Raw genomic sequence first — 20,302 nt, 5'->3', positions numbered from 1 at the left:
ATAGAATCACAGGCTTCCCTCGCTCCCTGAAAGCCAAATACAGAGAATGGCAGGACTAGCAGTCTTGGCCAATGCCCCCCTTCCCCAAAATTGGGGGGGATGGAAGGGCACTGAGGAAGAGGAACAGAAAAACAAAGCAGCCCACACAGATCAAATGCTGTTTATTGCACAGGTGACCAAATGGAGAGGAGGACAACTTTCAACACGTTAGTCCCCTGGGTGCACAACCAGATCCCCCCCACTGCACCCCCAACTCAGAGCCCCCCTCCCAACACCACATCCTGATCAAGGGCCCAAAACGTTGCTGAGGGGACACCCCATCGTACAGCATACAAGCATTCCACTCTCAAATCCACGGCTCTGAGCAGCCACTTCCAGGCCAAGTCTGCAAGTCAAGCGTGAAGGGGCAACTGAGCTTGCAGCCCCATGTGCCAGTTGGGGGGGCTGTTGGCAACACGGGCAGAGACTAGGGCAAGTTGCCTGGCCACCCTTGGTCCTACAACAAGGAGAGAGTCAACGTCTGCACAACGAACACTGGGGAAGAAACACCCAAGTTCTAGGATCGAGACACAAAAAGGACTGGGACTGGAATGGGCTGGCTCTTTCAAGCACTGTGCTAACCTCCCCGGTTAAAGAGACAACAGAGACTTGGAAAAGAAGAGGTGGGGGCTGTTTTCACTGTACACATACTGCGGGGGGGGGGGCGCCTTGTGCTATTTACACAACAACCCTGGCACAGAGGTCCTGCCAGCCCAAACCAGCCCTTGCTGGTCTTTGATGGCGAGGAGAGGCCGTCGCAGGGAGGGCGTTGGCAGGCAGAAGTGGGTCAGGTGATGCACTGGGGGGGCGGGGGGGAGAGAAGGTGCAGCAGCCAAGAGCAGCCCTGGATATGTCCCTTTCGTAAACTAGGTGCTCCAGACCAAGTTGGGAAACTGCACTTTACCCGCACAAACACACACGGATATATATATATGATTTAAAAGGAAATATTCCGCCCTCTCTCCCCACCCACCTGCCCCCTTCCCCAGCCGCCAGACCCTGGACCTGGGGCGACCAGAGGATCCGTTGCGTGGAGAGCGACGGCTGAGGAACCCCAAAGCAGGGCCCCAATGTCCAAAGAGGGAATAAATATCAGAATCAGAAGGAGAGGGTCGGCCTTCCCCACCGGCAGGAGGCGAGAGCCTGGGGGCTGGGCGTGGGGGGGCGCCATTAGCGGACCATGTACTCCTTCCGTTTGTTGAGGCGCACTTGGCAGAAGGAGAAGCCCCCCAGGAGGACGTAGAGGCCAGCCGCGATGAAGCAGTTGTAGCTGACTTGCTCATACAGGGCGTAAATCTTGTCTGGACCACCTCTGGGGGGGGGAGAGAGAAAGAGGGTGGTCAGGTTCCCAGCTCCCCCAGGAGACACACACTGCCCCACAGTTCCTCCAGAATCCCACTTCACGACCCCCTTTCCCGCCAGGAGCAGCAGCTAACCAAAGGCAGTGGGGGGGGGGTTGTGTGTGTTTGACCCCCATCAGTTCTCCTTCCAGGCTGATCCTCCCCCCTCGCCAGCCCCAAGGCTGCTGCTGCCACTGCCCACCACCCCACAGGAAAAGAAGGACCCCACCCTGCCCCACTCACGTGAAGTCTTCTTCGGTGGTGGGGACGTCCTCGATGAGGACCGCTGAGTGGACGTTGAAGAAGATGCCCAGCAGCACCTAAAGGAGCAGAGGAGAAACAGGGGTAGTCTCTCCGGAGAGTGGAGGGCAGGGGGAGCCATGATGGCCACCCCCTACAGTAGTTCTTATTACATACATTCATTCATTTATGCCCCACTCATCTGGCTGGGTTCCCCCAGCCACTCTGGGCAGCTCCCAACAGAATATTAAAAACACGATAAAACATCAAACATTAAAAACTTCCCTAAACAGGGCTGCTTTCAGATGTCTCCTAAAAGGCAGGTAGTTCTTTATTTCCTTGACATCTGGTGGGAGGGCGTTCCACAGTGCGGGCACCACCACCAAGAAGGCCCCCTGCCTGGTTCCCTGCAACCTCGCTTCTTGCAGGGAGGGAACCGCCAGAGGGCCCTCGGAGCTGGACCTCAGTGTCTGGGCAGAACAATGGGGATGGAGACGCTCCTTCAGGTCTACTGGGCCGAGGCCGTTTAGGGCTTTCAAGGTCAGCACCAACACTTCGAATTGTGCTCGGAAATGGACTGGGAGCCAATGCAGGTCTTTCAAGACCAGTGTTATGTGGTCTTGGCGGCCATTCCCAGTCACATTCTGGATTAGTTGTAGTTTCTGGGTCACCATCAAAGGTAGCCCCACGAAGAGCACATTGCAGTAGCCCAAGCAAGAGGTAACTAGAGCATGCACCACTCTGGCCAGACAGTCCACAGGCAGGGAGGGTCTCATCCTGCGTCCCAGATGGAGCTGGTAAACAGCTGCCCCGGACACAGAATTGACCTGCGCCTCCATGGACAGCTGTGAGTCCAAAATGACTCCCAGGCAGGGGCACAGTTACCCCATTCAGGACGAGGGAGCCCCCCAGACCCACCTGCCCCCCAAAGAGGGACAAAGAGCAAGCCGCAGAAGTGAGAGGAGAAACCAGCCCAGATCTCCTTTGGCAGCAGGCACAAGCTAGGCCTGAGGCGCCCAGCACCCTCTGCAGCCGGGCGGCAAGCCCCTCCAAAAACAGACCCCAAACTACATGCCAGCTGCTTGCTCAGGTCTCCTCTGCCACCTGCCAGCCCCCCAAAACAGATCGCCCAGTTCTTCCAACTGCACATGAAGGAAACCCTGAACTCCCAGAAGGAACCCTACCTGACAGGAGTCCCACCCCTACAAAGCCACTCAGGTGTCCACCCTGAAGGTATTCCTGCCCTCTGGCCAGTTACCTGCTGCTCTCTGCACATGCTCCATCACCCCACCTCCTCCTCTGCTGTTTACCCAACATGCCTCTATTTAGACAGGCCTGGTTTTTCCCCGGGCTGTGTGCGTGTGGGGGGGGGCAGGATTCGCCCTGGTGGCCCCCCTCGCCCAGTGACTGACACCCGCCTGAGCCACAGTCACCCTTTCCAAGCCTCTAATGGGGAAGCTGGAGGAGGAAGCGGAAGCGAAAGACTGCCAGTGGCCAAGGGAGACACCCCCGCCCGAAAATAAGCTTAATTACTAAATTCGTGGGAGGGGGCCCGTCTCCCCATCACTTCCCCCCACATTCTGCCCTTGCTCCCAAAGATTTGCCCCCCAAGCCCCAAAATCCATCTTCCCTTCATTGCACCCTCCCCGGAAAAAAGGGCTCCTTGCAGTTCCGGTTGCTGCTCCTCTTGCACGTCTGAATCAGCCGCTCTGGGTGCAGCAGCCCCGGATCAAGGGGCGGGGACCAAACTCGGGTGGGTTAATGGGGGGGAGAGAGAAGAAGCACCAAGGCTGTCAGCCCCCCCCGGCCCCGACACGCATCTGGGCGTTCGCATACACACGCATCGCTCCTTACCAGCATGATGACTCCCCAGGCGCTGAGCACGATCCCGCAAGCGGCCATCTTCGGCCCGCAGCAGAGGAGGGAGACCATGGCTCCCGTGAAAAGCCCGGCGGAGGGAGGGACGGAGGGAGAGCGAGCGAGCGAGCGAGCGAGGACCCCCTTCTTGGAGCTGCTGCCTGGCCGAGCCGACGCAGCAGACTGAGCCCGCCCCTCCCGACGCCCTTGGCGGGTCAGCTGCCGGGCGCCACCAATCGCGCGAGGGGAGGAGGGGTTCGCTGCCGTCTCCCCCTCGCGCTGAACGGAGCAGTGGAAGAGGCCGGGGGGCGGGGCCGCGCTGGGCGCAGGCGCGCCTTGGGCTGGGCTTGGCGCGTCCCATTGCAAGAGAGCGGGGGGGGGGCGTTCTGGGCGCAGCCAAGAAGAGGAGGACCCTTCCGACCAGGGAAAAGCTTTCTATAATGAAATAAAAATAGAAGCAGCTCTTTTGGAGGGAGGCAGGTTGCCTGCCTGAGCTGCTTGGAGGCTGCAGGTTCCTGCATTGAGGGGGCTGGGCTAGAGGACCCTTGGGAACCCCTTCCAATTCCCCAATTCTGTCTAGGGAGACAAGGGGAGAGTGCGCATTTGGGGGCTGAAGTGAAGTCAAACCCTTGGAGAGTCGCAGCACCTGCTGTGGCTGCAGAGACCGATGCAGGAGAGACATGTTTTGTTGCAGCCGGGGCAGAGGAAGGCGTCCAGTTGTGCCACCGCAGATGCACCAGGGCTTTCTTCAATCTGCGCTCCTCCCAGCGGTCGCAGGGGTGAACATGCTGGGAATGTGGGCTTGGGAGAGTACATCTTTGAGACTCAAAACCCTCCTGATGCAGCGCATATTGAGGTGTGTTGAGACGTCACTCCTGGAAGGTATAAGTTGCCCACGACTCACTTCCATAAATGCTCAACACGCAAGCCTGGTAGACCTTCATCTTGGTGTTGGACTTTAGTATCACATTCTCCCGTACCTTTTTGGAGAGGTAAGTTGCAGCTGTGGCTGCCTTGCCAATGCGCTTGTCCAGCTCAGCACTGCTGGTTATGGTGGGACCAGTGTGTGGTCACCAATGCTGATGGCGATGTCCTGATCAGAGATGTTGGTCTTCTTCAAGCCAAACTCCCTGCAGGTTTGGGCAAGAAGGTTGAGGAGTCGCTGTAGGCGGGCTTCCTCCGTGGAGTAGAATTCCACAATTCTATTATTGTTTCTCTGTTTGCGGGTGTGGCTGTGTGTTGTGCTACAGCACATGATCAGAGGAAGAGGAGCTACTGCCAAGAGGAAGCCAGGCTGAAGGAGGAAGTTGGTAGCCAGCAGCAGTCCTGCTTGGCTGACTGCAGCCTCTGGGAGCTTGTGACCAGGAGCTCATGACCAGGGGAGTTTGAGGGAGAGGCTGTGTGCATAGGACCAAGAGACATCGATGGCAAGGGACCTACAACACCTGTGCCATGTTTGTCTTCCTGCCCGAGAATGTTCAAAACTACATCTGCAGCCAAGTGCAAGCCAGTTGCCTCGCTGGAAGAGGAGGCACAGGAACTTGGGGCCTTCCTATCCACATTTCGAACTACCTGGCAAGATGAGGAATTTCTCAAAGGAGCAGAGTGGACTGTGCTGGAACAGCACCACAGGTGGGGTGCCCCTAGGCAGGAGGAGGATCGCCTATTGTATTACAGTATTTTAATATTTTTTGGGAAGCCGCCCAGAGTGGCTGGAGAAGCCCAGCCAGATGGGCGGGGTATAAATAATAAATTTATTATTATTATTATTATTAATAATAATAGATGAACCCCTGGAGAAATCTGACACACAGAAGTAGAACTGTCAGGAGCCATGCTCCGTCACTGAAGCTGCAAAATCGATGCCATGCTTTCACCTCAGACACAGATTCTGGGCCAGAGAGGCTAGGACAGCAATTGCCAAGCTTGGAACACACCAAGGTGGCTGTGAAAGAGACAGCATACAGAACGATTCCTGCCATTCCCCAGAGGAGGCAGAGATGTGTGGTGGTGATAGGCGACTCCCTACTGAGGGGGACAGAGGCCACGGGGTGCAGAGGTAACAGGATGTCCTGGGAGGTGTGCTGTCTTCCAGGAGCAAAAAATCACAAAGTGACTGAGAAATTGCCAAGTCTTATAAAGGCCATGGACCACAACCCCTTCCTTCTGAAACCTGGCGGGATGAGACTCATGACTGGAATGTATCACCTGGGGGGGGCATAACCTGTTCAAAAGGAATAGACCAAATGGGGAGGGAGGAGTAGGGGTATTATACGTAAAGGATGTGTATGCTTGTGAAGAGATCTGTGACATGGAGCGTGGAAGGCAGTCTGACAGTATCTGGGTAAAAATTGTAGGAGAGGGAAACAACAGTGGCCTTGCTGTGGGTGTATCCTTATCCACTGGCCCAAAGGTGGGTTCATGGGAGTGGTTTGGTGCAGGTATGCCAAAGGAGGATGTCAAAAACACCAGAGTGTTCAGTTCTAGTGCTTTATTTGGAGGGTAAGCTTACAGTAAATCAGCCTGCTAGATCTCACTGCCATTACAGACGCAGAACGGACACCACATCAGCGAGAGGTCGCCATAACTTGTCTGCTCTCAATCAAATGTTTATGCACACTTTATGCACTAAGCAGCATAGGTCAGTTTGCCCAGAACCTCCTGTCACATCTGGTGGCAGCTGTCCAAAGGATTTCCCCTCTCCGGGCTGAGAGCCCAGCACCCCAAGGCCTATGAATAAAGACAGCATCAAAGCAAGCCAATTAGCATATATACAAGCAAGAAAACAAACATATGAGCTCATTCTCACAATCACCAAATATTTTTAGGGTTATCTTGACCACCAAGATGGCGCTTGCAGGCCCTTCCGGATCATTTCACTTTGGTTCAACACAGGGATCTCCAAGCCAGACTGAAGACTTGGGTGATGCCTTCCTAGAGCAGACTACCAGAGATTCAAACAGGAGAGAGTCATGGGAGACTCTGACTACCCAAATATCTGTTGGGACTCCCAACTCTGCTAAGAATGTACGGTCCAAAAATTCCCCAGTTGCTCGCTGACCATTTCATTTCTCAGAAGGGGGAAGAAGCAACAAGGAGGCCATCTATCTTGGACCTGGGCCACAACAACTGATTGATAAAGTGGATGTGCCAGGAAACTTGGGAGGAAGTGATCATGAGAACCAGTGTGGTGTAGTGGTTAAGAGCGGTAGACTCGTAATCTGGTGAACCGGGTTTGATTCCCCACTCCTCCACCTGCAGCTGTTGGGTGACCTTGGGCTAGTCACACTTCTCTGAAGTCTCTCAGCCCCACTTACCTTACAGAGAGGGAGGAAGGGAAAGGAGAATGTTAGCCGCTTTGAGACTCCTTAGGGTAGTGATAAAGCGGGATATCAAATCCAAACTCTTCTTCTTCTTCCTTCTGGGTTTCACAATATAGAGGCAAGGGAAAGTTGAGTGTAGTTGGACATGCACTCTGGACTTTAAGGCGGCCAATTTCAAAAAACTGAAGGAGCTACTGGGTGAGATCTCATGGGCTTGTTGTTGTTCAATGTCTTTATAAATGACTTGCATGAAGAAATTGAGGGGATGCTCATCCAATGTGCAGATGATACCAAAGTGGGAGGGCAGCTAATGCCGCAGAAAACAAAATCAGGATTCAAGTTGACCTTAACAGATTGGAGAACTGGGTCAAAACTTACAAGAAAAATTTCAAAAAGGACAAATGAAAGGCATGTCAGGGGTTTCCTGACATTCATAAGGCATGAATAACCAAATAAAAGATGCACAAATATTAGATGAAGAGCACCTGGCTTGTCAGTAGTACATGGGGAAAGGATCTTAGTAGACCACAAGCTTAATATGAGCCAACAGTGTGATGCTATTCTAGGCTGCATCAACAGAAATATAATTTCCAGATTTGTCGGACCACACCTGAAGTACTGTCTCCAGTTCTGGGCTCCACAATTTAAGAAGAATATTGACAAGCTGGAATGTATCCAGAGGAGGGTGACCAAGATGATCAAGGGTCTGGAAACCAAGCCTTATGGGGAACGGTTGAAGGAGCTGGGTATGTTTAGCCTGGGAAAGAGGAGACTGAGAGGAGATAGGATAGCCATCTTCAAATATCTCAAGGGCTGCCCCATGTAAACTTGTTTTCTTCTGCTCCAGAGGCTAGAACCCAAACTCATGGCTTCAAGTTACAAGAAGGGTGATTCCTCAAACCAAAATATCACTAGTTCATTTTCTTTTTCATGCAAGAAGTCTGCAGTTTCCAATATTCAGTAAATGTTGACCATGACTTTTCTCTGATTAAACATGTCAACTTTGACATCTGAGCTAAATCCAGTAATTTTAACAACCATTCCTCCATTGTAGGTAATGAGTCTTCCCATCTTTTTACATATAACAGTCTCACAGCTGTAATCATATAGTGAAATAAAGTTCCATAGTCTTTTCCTAATTGTATATCCCTAACTTCCAACAGGAACAATTCTGGTTTCAGTTGAAAATATCTTCAAAATTCTCTGAATCATTTTAAAGCTTTTTATACATGTCCACCAAGCATGAAGAAATGTCCCTTCATGTTCTTTACACCTGCAACAAGTATTTGGAACATTTTTATACATTTTATATAACCTCAAAGGACTTAAGTGCCAAGGATACATCATTTTGTACACATTCTCTTTTAAATCATAACACAATGTATATTGTAATTCTTTGGTCCACATATGTTCCCACTGTTCCCTCTGTATATAACCTAATTTCCCCCACAAATGTAATCATGTATTCTTTAAGATTCAGGTAGGCAGCCGTGTTGCTCTAACGCAGTCGAAATAAATAAAAAAATTGCCCAGTAGCACCTTAGAGACTGACTAAGCTTGTTCTTGGTATGAGCTTTCATGTGCATGCACACTTCTTCAGATACACAGAAACAGAAGTCACCAGACCCCCTATATATAGTGGGAGGGTGGGGTTTTTCTCAGAAGGGTAGTAGGAGATGGGTGATTGACTCAATGGGTATAGTAAACTGAAATTAGTCCTACAGGAAAAAGCATGGGAAAGTATGCAGATGACCAAAAGTAGCTTTAGCATGCATAATGAGAGAAGAATCCAATATCTCTATTCAAACCAGGTCTCTCCATAGTTTTCGGTTTAGTAAAAGGTAAAGGGTAAAGGGACCCCTGACCATTTGGTCCAGTCATGGACGACTCTGGGGTTGCAGTGCTCATCTCACTTTACTGGCTGAGGGAGCCGGCGTACAGCTTCCGGGTCATGTGGCCAGCATGACTTAAGCCGCTTCTGGCGAACCAGAGCAGCGCACGGAAACGCCGTTTACCTTCCCGCCGGAGCGGTACCTATTTATCTACTTGCACTTTGATGTGCTTTTGAACTGCTAGGTTGGCAGGAGCAGGGACCGAGCAATGGGAGCTCATCCCATTGCTCCCTTCAGTTTAGTAATAAGTGGTAATTCAGCAACTTCTCTTCCAAGTCTATTTCTGAAATTCTTCTGCTGTAAGACTAATTGCAGTCGTTAACAGTCCAACCGGTTTACCATACCCATTGAGTCAATCACCCATCTCCTACTACCCTTCTGAGAAAAACCCTACCCTCTCACTATATATAGGGGGTCTGGTGACTTCTGTTTCAGTGTATCTGAAGAAGTGTGCATGCACACGAAAGCTTAAGACCCAGAACAAACTTAGTTGGTCTCTAAGGTGCTACTGGACATTTTTTAATTTATTTCAAATATATTCTTTAATTTGTTCTTCTTGCATTTCAAATTTCAATAAAAGCTTATGGTGCTGGAGAAGACTCTTGAGAGTCCCATGGACTGCAAGAAGATCAAACCTATCCATTCTGAAGGATATCAGCCCTGAGTGCTCACTGGAAGGACAGATCCTGAAGCTGAGGCTCCAAGACTTTGGCCACCTCATGAGAAGAGAAGACTCCCTGGAAAAGACCCTGATGTTGGGAAAGATGGAGGGCACAAGGAGAAGGGGACGACGGAGGACGAGATGGTGGGACAGTGTTCTTGAAGCTACCAGCATGAGTTTGACCAAACTGCGGGAGGCAGTGGAAGACAGGAGTGCTTGGCATGCTCTGGTCCAGGGGGTCACGAAGAGTCGGACACAACTAAACGACTCAACAACAACAAATGTTTTCATAATAACATATTTGTCTGTACACAACTATATTTCAAAACCTGTCTTTTTTCTGTACCCAAAGTCTTTTTATCCAACTTAAATCTTTGTTAGTTGTAATAAGAAAACCACTAGAATCTATAAACTTCCCTTGTTTGTTGTTCCCTTGTTTTAATTTTACAGTCTCCTTGACTCATTAGAGTGGAGTTATTCAACTCTTGATAAGTTAACCATTTCTCTTTGCCTATTGCCTCTTTTCTATGAACGCTTCTTGCACTGAAATCCATAAAGGTATCTTCACGTATAACTTAGGTTTATATCTATTGCAAATTCTCAATATGGTATGTCTCAATAAACAGTTTCTGAAATCCACATTAACTTTGACCTTATCATACCACAAATATCCATGCTTTTAAATCATGACCTTCTAATTCCAGAAGTCTCTTATTTCTCAATGTCATTCTCTTCTTCATCCACACTAAACAACGGGCTGCAAAGGCCAATTTCATATCCGCTAAACCAAATCCTCCCCTTTCATTCTCATCTTGCAATATTTTCATTTGGACTCGTGGTTTTTTCCCTTGACATAAAAACTTTGATGAATCTCTTTGTCATAGTAATACCCAAGTATTTAACTTTTCATTCAATTTGAAACCCTGTTTTCTCCATCAAAACTTTCTATATGAATTCTTTGATAGGAAGTGAAACTTTTCTTCCAGGTAATTTCTTTCCACCTTCGAAGCACTGATACGGTTTCTTTCCTGTATGAATCATCTGATGGAAAGTGAGATGACAGCTACTGCTGAATTTCTTTCCACATTTGATGCACAGATATGGTTTCTACCCTGTATGAATTCTTTGATGGGAAGTGAAACTTTTCTTCCAAGTGAAGCTTTTTCCACATTCGATGCACTGATACGGTTTCTTCCTTGTATGAATTCTTTGATGGGAGGTGAGACTTTCCTTGTGGGTGAAGCTCTTTCCACAGTCCAAGCACAGATACGGTTTCTCCCCTGTATGAATTCTTTGATGGGAAGTGAGATTACTCTTCCAAGTGAAGCTCTTTCCACATTCCAAGCATTGATACGGTTTCTCCCCTGTATGAATTCTTTGATGGGAACTGAGGTGGCCCCTCGTATTGAAGTTCTTTCCACATTCAAAGCACTGATATGGTTTCTTCCCCGTATGAATTCTTTGATGGGAATTGAGAGAGGAGATTTGACTGAAGCTCTTTCTACATTCCAAACACTGATATGGTTTCTTCCCTGTGTGAATTCTTTGGTGGGAAGTAAGACTTTCCTTGTAAGTGAAGCCGTCTCCACACTCCAAGCACTGATATGGTTTCTCCCCTGTATGAATTCTTTGATGGGAAGTAAGACCTCCCTTCTGAGTGAAACTCTTTCCACATTCCAAGCATTTATATGGTTTCTCCCCTGTATGAATTCTTTGATGTAAAGTGAGACTTCCCTTCTGAGTGAACCTCTTTCCACATTCCAAGCACTGATATGGCTTCTCCCCAATATGAATTCTTAGGTGTAAGGTGAGACTTTGCTTCTCAGTGAAGCTCTTTCCACATTCCAAGCACTGATTAACTTTCTCCCCTGTATGAATTCTTTGATGGGAAGTGAAACTTTTCTTCTGAGTGAAGCTCTTTCCACATTCAGAGCATTGATATGGTTTCTTCCCTGTATGAATTATTTGATGGAAAGTGAGACTTTCCTTCCGACTGAACTTCTTTCCACATTCCAAGCACTGATATGGGTTCTCTCCCGTATGAATTCTTTGATGGGCCATGAGATTAGTCCTTGCACTGAACCTCTTTCCACATTCTAAGCACTGATATGGTTTCTCTCCTGTATGAATTCTTTGATGGGCTATGAGATTGGCCCCCACACTGAAGCTCTTTCCACATTCAGAGCACTGATATGGCTTCTCTCCTGTATGAATTCTCTGATGGTAAGTGAAATTTTTCTTCCAGATGAAGCTCTTTCCACATTCCAAGCACTGATATGGTTTCTCTCCTGTATGAATTCTTTGATGGGCAACAAAATTGGTCCTCCCACTGAAGCTTTTTCCACATTCTGAACACTGATATGGTTTCTCCCCTGTATGAATTATTTGATGGGCTGTGAGATTTACCTTCCAGGTGAAGCTCTTTCCACATTCCAGACACTGATATGGTTTCTCCCCTGTATGAATTCTTCGATGGGCGGTGAGATGGGCTCTCTGACTGAAGCTCTTTCCACATTCCAAGCACTGATACGGTTCTTCCCCTGTATGAATTCTTCGATGGGAAGTGAGACTATCCTTCCGGCTGAACCTCTGTCCACATTCCAAGCACTGATAGGGTTTCTCCCCTGTGTGAATTCTTTGATGGGAAGTGAGTTTGGCCTTCTGACTGAAACTCTTTGCACATTCCAAGCACTGATATGGCTTCTTCCCCACTGGGTTTCTTTTACGGGAAGTGGAATGGGAGCTCTCAGCCAGCTCCAAATATGTATGTGGCTTTTCCACTTTCTGGATTTTGGCGTTGTCCCCTTTGTTTTTTAACTCCAAATTATCACCACCTGCAAGAAAGATAGAAACAGATTAGATCCTCAGGAAGAGATAGAATCCCAAATTACAGAACCATGCTAATCAACACGTGTGGTAGAGGGAGAACCGAAGAGAGTTAGAAGTGAGGCCTTACTACAGGGTTCAGTGCCTTTTTTTGACTGCCAGCTTATATTTGTGCCTTTGGTTAGGCAGGAATTTAAGAAGGATGTTGACAAGCTGGAACGTGTGTGATCAGTCTGGAAACCAAGCCTTGTGAGGAATGGTTGAGGGGATTAGGTATGTTTAGCCTGGAAAAGAGAAAACTGAAAGAAGATATGATAACCATCTTCAAATATCTAAAGGGATGTCATATGAAAGATGAAGCAAGCTTGTTTTCTCCTGCTCCAGAGAGTAGAATCCAAGCCAATGAATTCAAGAAAGGAGACTCTGGCTAAACATTAGGAAGAACTTTCTGACAGTAAGAGCTTTTCGACTGTGGAACGTCTCCAGCGGGAAGTGGTAGACTCTTCTTCATGGGTGGTTTTCAAGCTGAGGTAGGATGGCCACCTGTCATGGATGCTTAATTGGGATTGCTGCACTGTAGGTGGTTTTACATGGACTGGTTGGACACAGTGGTGATACAGGAAGAGATTTAGATTCACAGACATATTTATGGGAAGCTGAGATTTGAAAAGCCTGGCTGTTCTGGGGGGCAAACTTTGTTTGGCCCAATCATAGAATCCACTCCATCTCCAATGTCTGTCATCTGTTTGGTCAACCAAAAATGGACAGAAGCAAACTTACAATTCTATGATTCTATGAAATAAAAATACCTGACAGAAGCTACTTGTTTCCCTAACCACCCTGAAGCCTACATTTAAAGGGCCTGGCCACTTCAGACCAGCCTGACGCATGCTTAAAAAGGCAGAATTGAAGGAAGAGTATTCACAGACAAAACACTTGATAGCCCTCCATTCAAGGTGTGCGGTAGGGGTGTTAGAATCCCAGATGTGGTAGGTATCGCTCATGAATATCAAAATGTTGGAGGTTCATCTCATGGAGAATTTCAAAACAGAAATTATGATCCAACAGGGAGCCTTACCAAGAGAGTCTATAATCCCACGATTCTCCCCCATGACATCCTTATGCAGAGCTCTCTGGTCAGGATCCAGCAACGCCCACTCCTCCTCCGTGAAATTAACAGCTACATCTTCAAAGCACACTTGATCCTAAAAGGAAAAGGAAAAGTTCCTCCACTTAGACAGCATAAAGATCATCTACTTCACATTGCACTTTTGTTTCCTGCCTATTAATTGCTCTGTTGTTTTCATGGGATTTCCCCCCCACATATTTTAAGTATAGCTGCCCCTTTCAATATATTAATAGAATTGTTTTATTGTGTATTTTATTGTGTGCATTGTTGGGGGGGGGGCTCCCAATGCCCTAAGGCCAACTTCAAGGGGTGCATAGGGGCACAAGGAGAAGAGGGTGGGGAAAGCCCCATTTTCCAAGAGATGGGGCTGGTAAAAGTTAATCCTGGTTCCTGTTCTTTACAGTCTGTAAACTGGTGAGAAGTGTATTTTAGTATTTCACAAAAAAAAATAGACAAATAAAACTGCAACAACTGATAAATTAGCAACATTCAGAAGGAAAGTTAAAGTGAGGTGGCCGTTCATTAGTTTCAGCAGATAAACCTTCTCAAATAGCATTTTCGGACTTTCTAAAGGGCAGTTGTGACAGAAGCAAAGAGGAGGAGAGAGATTTGTTTGGGTCCAGACTGACACCCTGGCTGCCCCACCTCTCAGCCTCTTTGCCCACAAGGCTCTTTCCCCCTACCTGATCTGGCTCCACAGCCGCTACTTGTACTTTGCCACCATGGAAAGAAGGATGAGGAGGTCTTGCTGGCATCCTTCCGTCACCTGCAAGAGACAAAGGTAAGTGGGGAGCCAGGAGTGCATGATGCTTCTCTCAGAGGTGAAGCAGTGCATCTCTAACTGCAGGGGGGCCTTAGAAGAAGTCTCCCCTGCTGAGTGCACTTGAGCATTTCTATCCAATTCATATTTTAGTAGTGCAAGAATACATCTCCCCTCCTCTGCGGTCTTGGCCTCAGATATCTTTCTGGAAAAGATGAAAAGAACCCGCAGATTAGTTTCAAAATCCACAGAATGTGAAAAAACTGAGAAAAAACTCATTTATCACTTGGAAGGTAGTGGACTCTCCTTTCTCAGAGGTTTTCAACAGAGGGTTTTAATTGGTTGTGGATACTTTAGTTGAGAACGATGGCATTGCAGATGGTTGGACTAGATGTCCCTTGGGGTCACTCTTCCAACTCTACAATTTTAGGGTTCTATGAATGTCTCGCCAGCTGAGTCCACTTCAATGTCCCAACCTATTTCATATTCTAGTTGTGTAAAAAATACATCTCCCCTTCTCTGGGCCCCAAGTGTCTTCCACTAAAAGCTGAAAAGAATCCGCAGGTTAGATTCAAAATCCACAGAATGCAGCAAACAGAATCAAAGCTCCTTCCTTACCCAGCGGCCACTTCCTGGCGACCGATGGAATCCTCTCTGCCTCAGATGAATCAGGACCCATTTCTGCAAACAGATCCTTTCCCTGAAAGAGCAACGAAGATTTTAAACAGAGAGTTTTACAGAGGCAAAAACTTTAGGAGTATCCGATCTTACTCCTTGGATGCTTTCCAAAAAAAAGGATGGGATTTAGTGATCTTCTCCTTCCTGTTTGGAGCCCCTTGGGAGCATCCAGAGGAAAGTCTCTCTCACCTGCTTCCTCTCCTCTGCCTGACTCAGGAGGAAACCTTCAGCCAGGGCCACGGCCTGGGAACTGGTCTCTGCTCCGCATTCCCTCACCCAGCTCTCCATCTCCACTGGAAGGACAGCCAGGAACTGCTCCAAGATCACCAGGTCCAGCATCTCAGCTTTCGTGTGCCTTTCTGGCTTCAGCCACTGACAGTCAAGGTGGAGGAACCGGTGGCAAACCTCACGGGGTCCTTTGGCCTCCTGGGAGCAGAACTGCCCGAACCTCTGGCTCTGCACCTCTGAGCGAAGGGTGTCCTTCTCACCCAGGATCCTCTGCACAGAGTTTGCCCAGAATCCCCCACTGCTCCCATTGACAATGCCATGGCCTCTTCCTGCTCCAGGACCAGCTGAGTCTTGCTCATCCATCTGTGCTCTCAGAAAGTCTCCAAAAGATCAGAAGGAATTGCTTGGTCCTCTGTCAAGTTCTGCCCATCCAAACGAGAGACGGTGGCAAATCCTACAAAGCAAATACATTATTCTGTTGTAAAATTTAAACACTGTCAGGTGAATTAAATTTATTAATGGCATTTCTATCCCACTTTTTTCTCCAAAGAGATCCCGGTGGTATCCATGGGTCTACCCCTCCCCAGCAAATCCTCACAACACCTCTTGAGAACACATTTAATTCCTATTTCAAAACAGCTGCCTTGTTGGTCAGTTCATTTCTTAGGCCTCCAAATATCTGAAGAACCGCTTCCTTCCCTACAGGCCCTCCTGGGTTCTCAGGTTAATGGTGGCAGAGGGAGCCCCCTTGCCAGTTTCACCACCCTCCATGTTTTGGGTGAAAAATGGCTCAAGAGGGGGCATCCTGGTTGGGGAATTCCCTCCCCACAGAGGCACCATTCAAAACTTGTTTTCAGGACCCACCCTATTCTTGTGACTGTCATTACCGGTAATTCTAATGGTTAAAATGGTTGTAACCCGCCCTGGGTAATATATGTATTATTGTTATTATTATTATCATCATCATCATCATCTTATTTTTTGTTTTTGTTTACCGCCCTTCATCTGAAGGCCATAGGGCAGTTCACAACATAAAAATACAGAATGAAAATGCAAAATACATAATAAAGGCAAAACAAAAGCAAAGAAAACCAATAACCCCCGCCCTTTCCACTGACACATTTAAACCGCCATATAATGTTGATCAGCCAAATGCCTGGTGGAAAAGGTTTGCCCTGTTGCCTAAAGATTTGCAATGAAGGCGCCAGGCGAATCTGATGGGGAGAACATTCCATAAACGGGCAGCAGCAGTAAGAGCAATAAGACTAACCACCAGAAGAACAGTAACGTAAAGCCTCAAGTCTGGGGGTGGAAAATTAAGCTTCAACATACATATGGAACCTCAAGAAAGCAAAGAGAGCATCTTCAAAGCAGGATCAGTCCACTTTAAAGAGCCATGGCTTCCTCCAAAGAATCCTGGGACGTGTAGTTTGCTAAAGATGCTATTTTGGGCAGAAGGGGCTGGTGGGAGAGGGTCTCCCAAGCGCTCTCAGGACTTGAGGGGTGGCCTATTTCACCCCTCCCCACACCACAGGTTTGTTTCCTTTCAGTAGAAACGGAGCATTGTGGAGTTGGATGGGATCCCAAGGATCATCTAGCCCAACCCCCTGCAATGCAGAAATCACAACTCAAGCACTCTTGACAGGTGGCCATCCAAGTTCTGTTTAAAAACCTCCAAGGCAGGAGAGTCCGCCTCTTTCTGAGGGAGTCCTTTCCTCTTTCCACAGGGACCTTTCCTGGCTTGGATGGTGAGACCTCCTGTACCTCTCAGCAGGTGTAGCAGACCCCACCGCCAGCCCCCAATTAAAATGTGGTAGACTCACCCCCCAAGTAACCCCAATTAAATATAGTGGACCCACCTCATGGTACACCAGTTACAAAAATTCCTACAATTTACCACAAGCTATCTTGTGGGGGGGTCTTCGTGAGGGAAAACTCAAGTCTTAGGCAGAAGCGGAACAAACAAGTTTTATTTACAAAAAAGAGGTTTATGAAACAAAATTGGGTTGGGAGATGCATTGTTTCAGGTAGAAGTTACCTTATTAAAGTAAACATAGGAATGTCACAGGCTTAAACACAGTAGCATAGGCACAGCTTTCCTTAAACTTCAGTTGCTGAAATGAGCTGTTACACTTCAGGGGGTGAAGTGTTCAGGTCAGAGTTCTGGGGTGGCAGTGGGACTAAGGGGGTGGGGTTGGTGAAAGGCCCATCTGTGCCCCTTGAATGCAGAGGGAAGAGGGAGCAGGAGGGGGTGGGAGCAACATGGGGAGAGAAACAGCCTCCGCATGGTATATTCTGAAGCGTTTTTCAAAGTGCTCCATAAAAACAAACTTTTATAACATTCCTATAAGGTAGACCAGTAGCATAGGCACACCTTTCCTTAAACTTCAGTTGCTAAAATGAGCTGTTACACTTCAGGTAAATAGATGTTCCTGTTTCTAGACGAGGTGGGAAAAGCTCAGCTCGGTTTCTGTTACTTTTCTCTCACTCCTTTCCTTAGTTTTGGCAGGTGTGGCAGTTCAATCCTTTTAACCAGACCAGGTTCCTTTCCCTCAGCCTCCCTCTCTCTCAGCAATGCCCCTCCTGAGGCGTTTTATTTTGGGCGCCAGACCCAGGGGATCCCTCGGCCCCCTTCTTTCTCTCAGACCCCCGGAGCCTGTCTCCCCCCAGACTCAGCCCCTCTTCCTCTCTCCTCCTTCTCCTCAGGCCAGAGCCACTTCTCCCTCAGACACAGCCTCTCCTCCTCCTCCCTTCCTCCCGTCTCAGCTCCAGCCTCAAAACTCCCTCAGAAAAGGCGCCTCATTTTCCCGCCAAAAGGGCTGGCTCCGCCCCCTGGTGGTCTGTCTGGGTAGCCAATCAGAGAGAGGTTCCAGCCCCCTGGTGGTGTTTCTGAGGGACTGCAGCTCCAGACTCAGCCCGGGCTCAGCTGTCCATCACAGCAGGGCTTTCTGTTCAGTCTCCTCTGGACATCGAAGTGATTGCATGTCTGAATGGGGACACGAGTGTCAGCCTGGATTCCGGATAACACCCCGGTCTGATACATGGGTTGTGTTGGGGAGCTTTACTTCCAGGACAACTGAGGAGTCCTGCAGGATGAGGCCATTGGGCCCCTCTGGAGTCCCCCCTCCTGTTCCCCCTGGGGCCTCAATGGGAAGCCCCCCAGCCGGACTGGGGCGCCAGAGCCCCTCTCTCCCCCTGCGCTTCCTTCCAGCAACTGGGATTCAGCAGCATCGCTGGGGAGACAAGAGCTCAGCTCTGGAGGATGAAGCCACCAGGAGCCCCTCCTCCTCCTCCTCCTCCCTGCCCTGGTCCCAGCCTGGCCTAAAGTGGCAGGGAGTTCCGCAGGCTTGACTCTGCCCCGCACCAAGAAGCGCTTTCTCTTCTCTGCCCCCCATCTTCCCAAAGACTTTCTTTCTTTCTTGCATAGGTCAGGTTTTCCTTTTTATTTTTTGCGTATATTTTACGTAAAATTATTTCCGTCCGGCTACCACCTCGGCCTGATTGTCCCCACAGAGGAAAGCAGCGCAGGGTTCCAAAGGAAGACTCGACTTGCCCGCCTGTGACCTCGCCCCCAACTCGGTCCTTGCAAAGAGGAGGCTGGCAGGAACCTTGGCTGTGACTTGGGGGGTCTCCCCAGGCAGGAGCTCAGCAGCCCCCCCCCCTGCATCCCTGGGTCCCCCCTTCTCCCCATTGCACCCTCTGGGGGAAGGGAGAAGAGACTCACCCGAGCCCAGAAGGGGCAGAGAGACAGCTGCCCCCCCCTTGCAGAAGAAGCCCCCCAGGCTGCGCTTGCAGAGGAGACAAAAGCCTTGCAGGAAGGACCGGGCAGCCAGGGAGGGGCTCTGGCTCTGGAGGACCCGGCTCCCCCTTCCATCTCGCCTTCCCTCTAGGAATGCAGCTCAGTTCCTTTAACCCTTGGCCAGCCGAGCGCACCCAGCTCCCCCTCCCCCCGCCCCTTTGTCGAGTGGGATCCCAGGAAAACCCACATTCCCAGCACGGATTGGCTTCCTCCCCGGCACTCTGGGCGCTGACGCGGTTTCTACCTGTGTGCATTCTCTGATGGGAGTTGAGACTTTGCTTCCGACTGAACCTCTGTCCACATCCCAAGCACTTTTATGCTTTCTCCACTATATGAATTATTTGATGGCGATTGAGGTGGGAGCCACGATGGAATCTCTTCCCACATTCCGAGCACTGATAGGATTTCTTCCCAATGTGGTTTCTTCGATGGGAAGTGGAATGGGAGCTCCGACGGAAGCGCTCTGCAAACTCCCCGTGGTTCTGATTTTCCAATTCGTCCCCACCCTTCTCTGCGGGAAGCCAGGGGAGCGCGTTGGAAGGCAGAAGAAGGGGATTTGGAAACCATCTGGATTGGATAGGATTTAATGGCACCCTTGTCCGCCGCCCCTGTCCTTAAATGGCACCCTTGCCTGCCCCATTGCTACCCTTTTCCTAGCTCGTCTTTCCCCTCATATCCTTGTGTGGGCCCCTCCTTTTTCAGGCACACAGGCAGAAGACCCACTCCTGTTTTTTTGTTTTTTTAATGATATTTATTAAGAATTTTGGAGTTACAAAAAAAGAAACGAAAAAGAAAAAAAGGAAAAAAATACAGGGAAAACAAGCCACCATCAAGCAATACAGATTAATAAAAATCAGAATCAAAAAATAACACATCACAATCAAAAGACAAAAATGTGCCACAAACATTTAAAAACAAATCCAATGTTCTCAAATCCTTAATTATCATTACCTTCTTTCTTTGACCTCCTCATCCCTCCCTTTTTTTTGTATCCTAGTTATTAACTGCCGCAGCAAATCCTTTCCATATTTCATAATATTCTGTCATTACATTACCTTAATCTATTTTAATCTTATCTTACTATAAAAAACCTTAAAATTTAAAACTTAAATCTTATTTATACCAATTTCTCATATCCATAATATTCTTACATACTTCTTTAAACATTTTTGCTAAAGCCAAATAATTTCGTTCCAACATTTTTCTAACATTCGTCAATTCTATTAAAACAATCCTCATAATTTCCCCCCCCCCCCAATCTTCATCCAGCGTCTCCTTCTCCTGGTCCCGGGTTTGTCAGTCCTTTCTATCTCATCAATCTAGCGCATTAACCTGGTAATCTATGTCCGAGGCCCTTAAGTCCCTTCCATGTCCCTTCCGCGGCTCTTCTTCATATTTATACCTGTACTTTACTTTGTCTCCTACTCCTTTCACTCGTGGGAACTCCAACTTAACAATGTTTTTGACCCTTCTCGACAAATCAGCCCCTTTTCCATAGTCCACACTGAACTCCATGTGGTGTTTAAAAAC

General features: G+C 48.5%; 2 protein-coding genes across 8 annotated transcripts in view; both read right to left on the bottom strand.

Moving 5' to 3' along the window:
- Window positions 1-20,302, bottom strand: part of LOC310746788 (uncharacterized protein) — a 125,393-nt gene that overhangs the window by 41,083 nt on the left and 64,008 nt on the right. For 2 of the 7 annotated variants that reach the window (XM_083580888.1, XM_083580884.1), the window contains 3 exons: window positions 13,991-14,073; window positions 13,257-13,383; window positions 9,173-12,186 (listed from right to left, as the gene is read on the bottom strand). In XM_083580888.1, the coding sequence (XP_083437014.1) occupies window positions 10,460-12,186; window positions 13,257-13,383; window positions 13,991-14,073 (1,937 nt within the window). In that variant the 3' untranslated portion in view covers window positions 9,173-10,459. Of the gene's footprint in view, window positions 1-9,172; window positions 12,187-13,256; window positions 13,384-13,990; window positions 14,074-14,685; window positions 14,768-14,934; window positions 15,428-17,347; window positions 17,928-18,697; window positions 18,908-20,302 lie in introns of those variants that run through there. The other 5 variants (XM_083580886.1, XM_083580887.1, XM_083580885.1 and 2 more) reach the window with 5 other exon arrangements.
- Window positions 145-3,662, bottom strand: RNASEK (ribonuclease K). Its single transcript, XM_083581571.1, has 3 exons — window positions 3,474-3,662; window positions 1,623-1,699; window positions 145-1,351 (listed from the first exon to the last, which is right to left on the bottom strand). Exons 1-3 carry the CDS (start codon window positions 3,549-3,551, stop codon window positions 1,210-1,212), a joined length of 297 nt encoding a protein of 98 aa, XP_083437697.1. The 5' UTR covers window positions 3,552-3,662; the 3' UTR covers window positions 145-1,209.

This window comes from Podarcis filfolensis (genome assembly GCF_964270895.1).
Source record: "Podarcis filfolensis genome assembly, chromosome: 13".
Lineage (NCBI taxonomy): Eukaryota > Metazoa > Chordata > Lepidosauria > Squamata > Lacertidae > Podarcis > Podarcis filfolensis.
Note: the sequence above shows the minus strand (reverse complement) of the source record. Positions and strands in the feature narration are given on the sequence as shown.